This window comes from Leuciscus leuciscus (assembly GCF_965113295.1).
Source record: "Leuciscus leuciscus genome assembly, chromosome: 10".
Taxonomy (NCBI): domain Eukaryota; kingdom Metazoa; phylum Chordata; class Actinopteri; order Cypriniformes; family Leuciscidae; genus Leuciscus; species Leuciscus leuciscus.
The window spans coordinates 27,012,482-27,024,346 of record NC_138734.1 but is presented as its reverse complement, the minus strand read 5'-3'; the positions used below and the strand labels follow the sequence as shown (position 1 = coordinate 27,024,346).

The 11,865-nt window shown below is 37.9% G+C and overlaps 2 protein-coding genes across 4 annotated transcripts; both read left to right on the top strand.

Annotated features, from left to right (window-relative positions):
- Positions 1-122: 122 nt before the first annotated feature.
- Positions 123-3,160, top strand: glipr1b (GLI pathogenesis-related 1b). Of its 3 annotated transcripts, none has more exons than XM_082181580.1 (5): positions 123-496; positions 1,369-1,608; positions 1,712-1,827; positions 2,022-2,107; positions 2,786-3,160. In XM_082181580.1, the coding sequence occupies exons 1-5, from the start codon at positions 422-424 to the stop codon at positions 2,908-2,910; spliced, it is 642 nt and encodes a 213-aa protein (XP_082037706.1). In that variant the 5' UTR covers positions 123-421; the 3' UTR covers positions 2,911-3,160. The 3 variants fall into 3 exon arrangements, with proteins under 3 accessions (XP_082037706.1, XP_082037704.1, XP_082037705.1); XM_082181578.1 differs by having other exon boundaries at positions 123-587; XM_082181579.1 differs by having other exon boundaries at positions 133-563.
- Positions 3,161-5,062: 1,902 nt separating this feature from the next.
- LOC309507197 (crystal protein) lies at positions 5,063-11,714 on the top strand. Its single transcript, XM_082181299.1, has 8 exons — positions 5,063-6,008; positions 7,035-7,236; positions 7,326-7,459; positions 7,538-7,665; positions 9,124-9,242; positions 10,231-10,371; positions 10,580-10,752; positions 10,859-11,714. The coding sequence occupies exons 1-8, from the start codon at positions 5,310-5,312 to the stop codon at positions 11,309-11,311; spliced, it is 2,049 nt and encodes a 682-aa protein (XP_082037425.1). The 5' UTR covers positions 5,063-5,309; the 3' UTR covers positions 11,312-11,714.
- The last annotated feature ends 151 nt before the right edge of the window (positions 11,715-11,865 follow it).

The following is an 11,865-nucleotide window of genomic DNA, read 5'->3' as shown; positions in this document are numbered from 1 at the left end:
TTCAAAATAGACATTCTAAATATGTACTGGCTAAATATGACAAAACAGCCATTTTTGTAACGGTTTATTTTACATTCAGACATAAAATGTGTGTGCGCGCGCGGGCGGGGGAGCGAGAACTTAGTGAGCGTGAGAGATGAAGACAAAGAGCCCCGCGCATCAAATTCTTTCGTGACATGGTGGGTGGTTCTGTATCGGTCCTTTAAAAAGCCCCTGTACTAAGACAGATAGACAGACAGAGAGAGAGAAAGAGATCGACAGACAGAGAGGGAGCGAGAGTGGGCAAATCCACGGCACCATGACGCACAGGTCAGCTCGTCTCTTGCAGTGATGCTCCATTGACTCATTTATCCAGAGCGAAGCAGCGCGGCTCAGGACAGTCTCCTGCCATGGACTCTCTCGGCGGTCTTCTCTTACAGATATGGGTTCTTCTGTACGGCTCGTTCGGCGTTCTGGCTCTCTTACCGGGAATAGCGGAACCGGAGTTCATCCGCAGGTGTGTGCAGGCGCATAACACGCAACGCTCGCGCGTCACTCCACCTGCGGTCAGTGCGCGCTCCATGGTAAGACAGGTGCTCGGGGCGCAGGTATTTGATGCATTCGTTTACATTAATCATTCCTCAAAAACATGTAACGTTATGTGTTTATAATTATTGGCGCAGCTGTTTTATGCATGTTGTTTACTCAATCTTGTTTACTCATGTTCATCATCATTTGTCTGTGTTTGAGTGTGAAATCCAGTGTCCCAGTTTTCCACATTTTAAATGCTCATGGTAATTACACAGATTCGTCATGCTACCCTAACAGCATGTTCTTTTGTTTTTGTCTCAGAGTGTTTGGTTTAAGAATATAACAAAAATGTACAACCATCATTCTGGTTGTCATGGCAATGGAGAGATGTTTTTGTATGAGTGGAAAGAAAAGGCTCCCTATTGATCTGGATCGCATTTTTCTAAGTAGTAAAAGAATGAAGAGAAAACAAAGGGTCTTCTTGTTTGTGATGGTGCTTGAAGAGGGTTCTGACAGGCAAAATGTCATGATATCTCTCCATCAGTAATCATTTTACATGTGTTAGTAATTTGTTCTGTTTTTTTTATCACGCAAAATATAAGCACTATTAAGCAGTGTGTGTGTGTGTTTCAATTGATTCGAATAAGTTTCAGCATAGAACAACCAAACTTAGTTGCACACGTAAAATGTTCTGGGATCAAATGTTCTGGGACAAATCACATTGTAAATGGAAGTTTTGTTGGAGCTTGCTCCTCTAATCCTCTAATCCTCATATCTTAAATCATATAATATCTATATATTGTAATTCTATTGATTTGCATTATTGTTGTGTGGATGTGTTTGTGTGTTTGTCTACAGTCCTGGGACAATGAATTGGCCAAAGGTGCCAGAGACCGGGCGAGACACTGCAAAGCCTCTCATCATCCTGGGCTGGCGTATTTCGGGCACCCGCCATTCGGATGGATGGGCGAGAACATCTGGCTGGGCGCTCCGTTTGCTGCCTTCTCCGTGGAGAACGCCATACACAGGTGGAACAAAGAAGGAGTGTACTCACTCAAAAACAACAACTGCTCACGGTTGTGCGGCCACTACACACAGGTGTGTTCTTTAACATTATTACAGCTTTATATATCAGCACTGAAAATTTGTTTCGACTATCTTTCTCAACCTTGTGTATTTGTACATGTATTGTATGTTTCAGTTAATGTGGTCTACAAGCTTCAAGCTGGGCTGTGCTGTAAATGTGTGCTCTAAAGGAATCGAAAACTTCTCCACTCACCCAGAATCCACCATCTTTGTGTGCAACTATGGCGATACGTAAGTTAGACTTCATAATTTTACATTTGCAAGGATGTAGCCAAATGTTCAAGACTGGGGGAGGCCAGGGGGTATAAAAGTTTTTGCTTGATTTATTGTTGCATTGCACTGATTATAATAAAGTACAGCACAGGTCAAAATATTACTTTTGTCTACCTCTTGTGGTGATGTTATTCCAACATGCTTTATTGCAGAGGACAAGTTCACGGTGTTACTCCAAACATAGCAGGTGTGAGCTGCAGCGGTTGTGGATCAGAGATCTGCCGAGACAACGTCTGTAGTAAGAGCATTCACAATGACACATCACAATAACTATCACACAGCAATATTACAGTAATATTACAGTGCAAACATAGTTCACAGTTTAGTCTTATTAGGTACAACCTTCCCACACCATCTGAACAGATTGCATATAGATATAATATCTGTATGTACTGATATTGTATATACTGTATAGTACATAAATTTGTATGTATGTATATATATATATAATCTTTTCAGATGGTGTGGAAAGGTTGTACCTAATAAGACTAAAGTGTGAATTATGTGTGTGTGTAATAAAAACTTCCCTTACTTATAGTACAAAGGAGCTTACTCCTGAGCTTACTAATTTTGTGTAATTTTATGTAGTCAGTTTGATGAAGTCATATTAAATAATATATTTGACTTGAATTAAACCAGTTAATTTAGACATAACCACATGTACACTACACATGTAGGTTTTTAGACTATATAGTATATGACAGTCAATTTCTTTTGTATAGCTGTTTTCTCAATACAGATTGTTTCAAAGCAGCTTTAAAGAAAATCATAATGTTAATGTTTAAAACTTATTCAAATCTTAATGTCAGCTACATCTTTTTATTTAAAGATGTATTTTTTTATTATTATTTCCATATTTATATAAATGTTGCATATATTCCCTTTCAAACCTACATCTTAAGGTCTCTCTTTACAGGATATGATTGGTTCCCTGGGTGGGACCATGGCCCGCCCTCTTCAGCCCCCAGTGTTTCCTATTGGCTGACTAATCTTGGACTGTGTTTACTAGGAGTTTGCTGGCACTTTTATGTAACACATTAATGTCATCCCGTGTTATCTAATGTCTCAAACTTGAACCTTAATCTTTGAATCGCTCCATCAGTTATACGGTTAGATATTAAATTATTAATCACTGAAATATTATCAAATATATGTATATATAAATATATATATAGTTCCATTTCTGCTGTGTGTAAATCTGTAAGGTCTATAAATACATTTGATTTAAAAAAAAGTGGAATTTTCATTTTACTTCTAAGATTGGCAATCATAAAAGTGCTACTTGAATAAACTTGGGTTATTTTATACTCTTACTGGTCTTCTGTGATCTCATTTCTAAAGTGTGTTACAACCATTATGAAGCGTGAACATGTGTGACTGTGTATGGTGGCTGAGAGTTCGGTTGTTGTGTGTTTCACACACATACCAATGAAGTCACGACGCATTCCTGATGATTTTACCGTAACCATGGAAACGGGTGTACGTATAGCACACTGTAGGCCGTGAGTGAGAACAGCTATGAGTCACAAGTTACGAATTATGTTTTGAAGTAGTTTATTTTTCTGAGTAATCAATCAGCAGTGCTCTATTAGTGTATGAGTAATGTGTCATCCATTATTTTAGGATGTACACACACCTACGGTGCAGGTCAGAATTGAAAAAATCTAACCTTTCATTGAAGTAAAATAATAGAAAGTGGGGGGAAAATCACATTATGAAATAAATGTTTTTCTCCAAACACGTTGGGAACATTTATTTGCTCCCTTTTATTAAATACTTTTTGCAACCTCCTCCAACAGCTCTGAGTCGTCTCCTATAATGCCTGATGAGTTTGGAGAACACCTGAAAAGAGATCAGAGACCATTCCTCCATACAGAATCTCTCCAGATCCTTCAGATTCCCAGATCCATGTTGGCGCTTCTTCTCTTCAGTTCAGCCCACTCATTTTCTATAGGGTTCAGGTCAGTGGACTGGGATGGCCATTGCAGATGCTTGGTTTTATGCTCAGTGACCCATTTTTGTTTTGATTTTGATGTTTGTTTTTGGATCACTGTCCTGTTGGAAGATCCAAACATGGCCCATTATAAGATTTCTAGCAGAGGTTGTCAGGTTTAGATTTTTTATCTGTTGGTATTTAATTGAATCCATGATGCCATGTATCTGAAGATGTCTAGGACCTCTGGCCCACTGCATTAAAGATATAGCAGAGTATTTCGTTTTACACATGGGGTACTTTATCCCTGTGTGCACCAAACCCATCTATTTTTTTTTGTGTGTGTCTTTTACTTCAATAAAAGGTTAGATTTTTGCATTTAAAAAAAATAAAAATATCAAAAGGATAAACAATGCAGATTTATTTTTTACAGACATCTTTGATCATATTTACCAAGGGGGCAAATCATTCTGACCAGCACTGTATGTTAATTACACATAAGGATGTCAGCGATGAAGAACATGAGAAATCTGTTAAATAATCTAGTTTAAAATGCATGAGAAAGTTCTTTGAAGAGTCATCTTTGCATTCATGTTTGTTTCTTACACCTCTGAAAAATGTTGAAACCATTTTCAATTAAAAAAATGTAAGTCATTAAAAGGGACAGTTCACCCAAAAATGAAAATTCTGTCATCATTTGCTCACCCTCAAGTTGTTCCAAACCTGTACGAGTTTCTCTCTTCTGCTGAACACAAAAGAAGATATTTTGAAGAATATCGGTAACCAAACATTTACTGGTTCCCATTGACTTCCACAGTATGGAAAAAAAATATATACTATGGAAGTCAATGGATATTGACTATAAAGGTCCATCAACTGTTTGGTTACCGACATTCTTCAAAATATCTTCTTTAAGAAAAATAAAATTAATTCTTCACAGAAAATGATAAAACACAGACAAGAGCTTAAGAAAATCTCAGTCCAGGATATTAGTACGAGACTAGTAACTGATCTATAAGGAGGTAACTGAGGCAAGACAAATTACATATTACATTATTTATTTTTTTACATTTTTAAATTTTTTATACATTCAAAAATTAAGTCTATTTGATTCTGTTGTATATAAATATACAAAACATTAGCTTACAGCATGGCCTGTGCATTTACCATATCCTGACCTCTCACTGCCTGTAATCTGATTTGTTTCACAATAGCGCTCTTGTGTGTGAGAGAGACTGAAATGTTTGTGAAATTTTAACTCATTGATGTCACGTGAAATTCAACAGGCGCACAAGACAGAGTCCGATTCCTCTACATACTCTCAGTTTGCAGATTAAAGACAAATCACAGTTACGGATGACAAAAACTGGGAATCTACAGCATAAAACTTTGTGCAAGCATCTGTTTGTGGATCTGGGCAGCTGAGATTCTTCAGTTGAAGTGAGTGGACCTAAACTAACTATCTTGACTGGCTATCTGAATCTACACCTCAGTTTGAAAGACCATCATGATGTCATCTGCTACTATATTGATTGCGGTTACGTTACTTTCAATGATGCCAATTGTTAGAGGAAGACAAGAAAGTGAAACTCAACAAAAGACCTTCTATGTACACACAACTGGGACTCGGACCATGATGTTTAACATCCCAAATACTGAACAAAATGAAGTACATGAGAGCTTGGATGATGTTTTTCTAGATGAGTCTTTAAACTCGCTCAAGAGTCTAGAATTATATGCTAGTACTGATGATTTTTCAAGAAACACTGTGGCTGAATCAAGTGATATGCATTCAGCAGCTGATTCCATAACAACCAGAACTGCATGTAATGAAAGTAATTTTGAAGATGATAATATTGTACACAAGGAGCCTGAGATGGATATTACTGGGCATGAAGACTTGAATAAGGTGCGATGTGATGGTGAATGCATAATTAATTCATTGGATAACACCTCTGATGGCCTGGATGATACGGCTAGTGAAGATCCAGTGGTCATCACACATCTCGGGCGAGTTCGAGGCCGTACTTTGGACAAAGCTCACGTGTTTTATGGCATTCCGTTTGCTGACCCTCCTGTGGGAGACAAACGCTGGACTCCTCCTTCACCCGTGTCACCTTGGTCGTACACGTATGATGCCACATTTCCCCGTCCCGCGTGCATGCAGATGTGTGCTGGAGAGTTCTCTCGGCTGTGTCCTCCTAAGGTATGCAACATTGTAATCATTACACATTTTAAAACCATCCACCTATTAAAATACAGTACATTTAGAGAATGATATGGCAGCATAGTGCACGCATAAAATATTCAGTGTTACAGGTGCTCATAATTAAGGTTTTTTAAAACGATTAGTCGCCCTGCACTGTTTGTGCAATATGGACATAAATAGGGGCACGAATATAAGATCTTTTGACTTGGGCCTGTAAGCAATCACCTAGCAATGCCCTAGAAACTACACTGAAACATGCAAAGAAACACATTTAGAGCATGTCAGCAACTGCATAGCAACCACATATCAACACACTAAGAAATGCTCAGAACACTTTAGCAACCACCTAGCAACACTGTAGAAACCACATTGCAACATGCGAAGAAATACTCAGAGCAAATCAGTAACTGTGCAACACCTAGCAACACCACAAAGCAAAACACTAAGAAATGCTTAAAACACTTTAGCAACCACATAGCAATGCCCTAGCAACCACATAGCAATGCCCTAGCAACCACATAGCAACGTCCTGGCAACCACATAGCAATGCCCTGTCAACAACACATCAATATGATAAGAAAGATTTAGATGACTTTAGCAACCACATAGCAACATCCTGCCAACTACCTAGAAGCCACACTGGAACATGCTAAAAACACTCAAAAAAAACTTTAGCAACCACATAGCAACACCCTGACAACAATCTAGCAATGCCCTTGCAACCACATTCCAACATGCTAAGAAAGGCTCAGAACACGTTAGCAACCGCATAGCAATGCCCTGGCAACTACCTAGAAACCACACTGCAACATGCTAAAATCACCCGAAAAACTTTGGCAACCACATAGCAACACCCTGACAACAATCTAGCAATGTCCAAGCAACCACATTCCAACATGCTAAGAAAGACTAAGAACACTTAAGCAACCACATAGCAACACCCTGACAACAAGCTAGCAATATTAATCTAAGAAAGGTTTCTTACTGCTGGTCTGAATGTGAATCTGCATTTACTGTACACAGGTTAGCGAGGACTGCCTATATCTAAATGTGTTCGTACCTGTGAGCATCAACCTGTCGTTGCCGATAGTAACAGCACTACCAGTGATGGTGTGGATTCATGGCGGTGACTTCATCGCTGGCTCCGCCTCTAAACCTCTGTACGATGGCCGCTTCATCAGTAACTATAGCAACACATTGGTTGTAAACATGGAATATCGTCTTGGTTAGTGAAAAAGCATTACATTTTCCATATTGGTGTGTGTGCCGACATCTGAATAAGCAAGTTTGTAAGATGTTGTGGTCAATGTTTAGGTGCATTTGGCTTCTTAGTCACAGGCAAAGATCCTGATAGCTCTGCAGTGGGGAATTATGGGATTCTAGACCAGCAGGCAGCATTGCGCTGGGTCCAAGAAAACATTGCAGCTTTTGGAGGAGACCCAAATAAGGTATCAGAGCGCATGGGGGTGGATGAATGACGACAGTCTGGACATCTAATTACTGTATATATATTTGCATGTGTGTAGGTTACACTGTTTGGCGAGAGCGCTGGAGCCCAATCAGTGTGTCTTCATCTAATGATGGAGAGCAGTGAGTCTTTGTTTAGACATGCAGCCATTCAGAGTTTACCATTCTCTTTGCCACTGAAAACCAGGTAAAGCACACATAAAACACTCTCAACCTCTTTCCCAAAACCTTGTCAGCTGCCTTGTGGCCTGCATGGAGCCAATCAATTTGACATTAACATCTTCTTATAGAAAACACAGAAAACATATAGCACACGAACATTAATTTAGAATAATCTTCTGGAATATTTTTTATACAATTATCTTGGATTTATTGCTTGGCGCAGTGCATTCTGGGATTGCCTTCTCTGTGAAGAATAAATACAGTGCCGCCTTTGGGAATCTGGGCAAATAAATGTATCTTAGCGTATTTTCTTTTGCATCTATGATGCCATGAACTCCTCCTCCATAGGCAGCAGGTTATAGGTTATGGAATGGTGAACTTGGGGCCGGTTGCAGATACTCTCATTTTTTCTTCATAACTTTTTCATGCTAGTTACATAAAAACGATTGGTCTAATTTGATACCAAAAAGTAGGACCCATTGACTAACTGCTAGTTGGTTATACTAGTAGGCCTACTTAAAATCCCCATGAAATAAAAATTATTATTTTTTGGCTTTTAGTATGAATATGTTAGCCATGTTGTTATCTATAAGTTAGTGTGCTCCAAAAAAAGAGACAAAATTCACATTTAGATTCAAAACTTACAGTCTCTCACTTCCACCAATATGGATCAATGATTTTGATGGCATCACGCTGCACTTCAGCTTCTCATCAGATTTTCTGTCCAATCAAATGCTCTCTGGAATCTAAAGCGTCCCGCCCCCAAATATACACTCAAGCTGTGGCTGAAAAAGGTCATTTGTTCACAACTTCACACATTTACTGTTTTCTACATGGTGAATAGCACATAGTGTACTATATAGGGAATAGGGAACGATTCAGACAGTGTAAATATGCTTTCCAATTGGGCGAACGAAGTCTGGTTTCACATTAGTGTCACGCGAACTACCACAGCTTCGGTCCAGAGACACGATAGCACAGAGTGGATCATATGCGTGAGCCGTCGCAGATTACAAAACGTTTCGGATCCATTTGAATTCTGCACAGAATGCTATATTTTAAAGCGATATGGAGATTAGGAGGAGAAACGGTTTGAGATTAGGAAATTAGGAAACTGCGGCTTTACCGAGCTCAACGGCTCTGGCCGAGCTGTGATATAAACTAAACGCTATTGGCCATTTCAAAAAGGGGAGGAGCTGTTCGATATGTCCCGCCCTGTCTTCCTGTTTCAGTGGAAATTACAACACATTGAATAATGCTGCGCATAATGGCTATTTTTATGCAACTGGACATTATTTAACCAAGTGCAACATGTTCCTGGATGTTGGAATGTAGTTCCAGGATCAATAAAATATGTTGATCCAGGAACATGTTTTACTTGACAAATTCACAGTGAGCGTTTTGGAACAGAGCCTTAGCCTCCTGAGACAATACAGAAATTATGATGAAGCTTGTAGTAATAATGTTGTTTATTATGTTTTAGATGGGATGCTATGAAACTGGGATGGGATTTTGCTAAACAAACTAATTGCTCAGCATTTGATCTGCCCTGCCTGCGCTCTCTCAGTTCACATGTTGTACTCAACGCCCAGGTTAAATCAGGTACACATACTTACATCAGAGTTGTTCATGTTAACAAAAACTATAAAAAATCGTTTTCATTCATTGAAATAAAACTGAAATAAAGTAAAATATAAAATATTAGATGAAAAACTTTAAAAACATCAAAATTAGAAATGTCGCCTTGCTAACTGACTGAGAAAAAAGTTAAGTTGAAAGTTAAAGCTAACTAAAACTAAAACCATTAAAAAACATTTTCATTACTTGAAATAAAATAAACATTCATTGAAATACAATAAAATGTAAAAAAAATACTTATTTCTCATTTTCATCAGTAATAAGTAAAAATAAATAAAAACTATACAGACATATTTCAAAATAATAATCAATTTAACTAAACTAAGACTTTAACTGAAATGAAAATGAAAAATATTAAAATAAAAAATAAACATAAACATAGTATCTCAGTGATACTAAAATACCCCTGAGTTGACGTAATAAAATGACAAATAAAATGGAATTAGAATTGAATTGGAATAAGTATTAAAAAAAAAGACAAAAGCACATAACAAAATTACAAAAACTTTAAATAAAATGAAATACTGAAAAATTTAAATAAAAGCTAATTCAAAATATTAATAAATACTATAATAGTATATAAATAATATTGAAATAACATTGACTCATACAGGTTACACACAGACTCATACAGACACAAAATTAAGGGGTTTGTTTCACCCTAATTGGGTTTATTTTGCTTTATCCCTCTTAATACACAGCTATTTGCCAAATAAATAAATAAATGAACACCCTAACATGGTGATATATGGTTTTATCTTGGACGACATTCAAATATATAATTTAGTGAAGATTATATAAAAATATAATGCATAATGTTCCGATTGGCCAATTAGAATCAAGGATTTCAGGGAGCCATGTAATAAATGCATCAGACAAAAATATCAGACATCTATCAGACATATACAAACTCTGAAATCATTCACTTAAAATCTAATTGTGTCTTTTGAAGGTTCTAAGATCATCAACCCCTTCCATTTCCTAGAGGTCTTTGAGACATGGGGGCCATTCATTGATGGAGAGCTTATCCAGGAACAGCCAATCACAGCCTTCCAAACAGGCAACTGGCAGAGTTACAAGCCTGTTATACTAGGTTTCTGATACTTTCTACATATATACCCTAACAACAACATCAGCACATTCTGGATTAAATACACATAGATCTAATTACTATAGAAAATTACTGCTGTGGGACAAATTTAACCAAAGCTTACATTGTATTTAACCATTCTATTTTACATCGTATTTTAAATTATTATGTAAGATTTGCATCGTTCACCATTGTGAGTTTTCTGGTCTAGGTACGACCTCTGAGGAAGGCGTAGTCTTTGTGTACGGCACTTTCAACCAGTCTGTGTCAGTGCTGGAATGTTTGCTCTACACTGTCGCCATTTTTAAGCAACATGCGTTCAGAATTCTGCACAAATACATTCCTTTCTACCGAAACCAGGACAGACGAGTGATGCTTTCACAGGTAAGACTTCAGCATCCTATGCATAAACAACTGCAAGAAGACAAACAGCACAAGACAGAGGTTAGGCATTATCTGTTCTTACAATGTTGGGCCTTTATTTTTGCAGATTGTGACAGATTATGTGTTTCTGTGTCCGGCTCGATGGTCTGCTCGTTCTGGAGTGAGAGCTGGCGGATCTGTTTGGTTGTATGTATTTGACCATGCTCCATCTGATCCCAACATATGGGCGGGGCTTCCGTTCTGCTACAATCACACCTGCCATGGGGCAGAGCTTCCCTTTCTGTTTGACTCCGCCCCCAGCACAAACTTCACACTTACACCACAAGAGAGCCTTCTGGCCAATCGAATGGCGTGCTACTGGGGATCGTTTGCCCACACGGGGGACCCAAATTCTCGAGGTGAACAGACGCACTTTTGCAGAAAGCAGAGGCTCGCTGTTTGGCCACAATACACGGCTACAGAAGACTGGCCCATCCTGAACCTGACTCTACAGTCACACCCACAACACGGGGACAGGGACCATTTCTGTGACTTCTGGGACCAGCTGGACATCTATTGACACACACAAGATCATGGCTCTGACCGCATCTATCTAAATCTAATATCTAACAATTTTGACAAACTTTTGACTCTACTCATACATATATAATCAGTGACAGGGCCAGTACTATATTAGAAAGATGTTATTTTTAAAGTACAAGTCTCTTATCCTCACCAAGGCTGAATTTATTTGATCAAACATACAGTAAAAACAATGATATTGTGAAATATATTATTACAACACTGTAAAAAAATATTTTTTGGTTAAGTAAATACTACTGAAAAAAACCCAATGTAATTTACATGAAAAAGTTAGTTCAGGCAAGAATTAAAAAAACTAAGTAAATTCCATATCAGTACTTAATTCAAGCGAGTAGAAATGAAAGCGTAAATATCAACTCAATAAAATTAAGTAAAAATTACTCAACTTTTCTGATACTGGGGTTCCCATCATGCACTGGACCTTGAATAATTAATGAGGTTCATTTTTCACTGTTTTATCATTGCTTTTGTTGTCAGGATTAGTAACTTGCCATTTTGTGACATTTCGAGTCAATTTTCTGCTCAAAATGA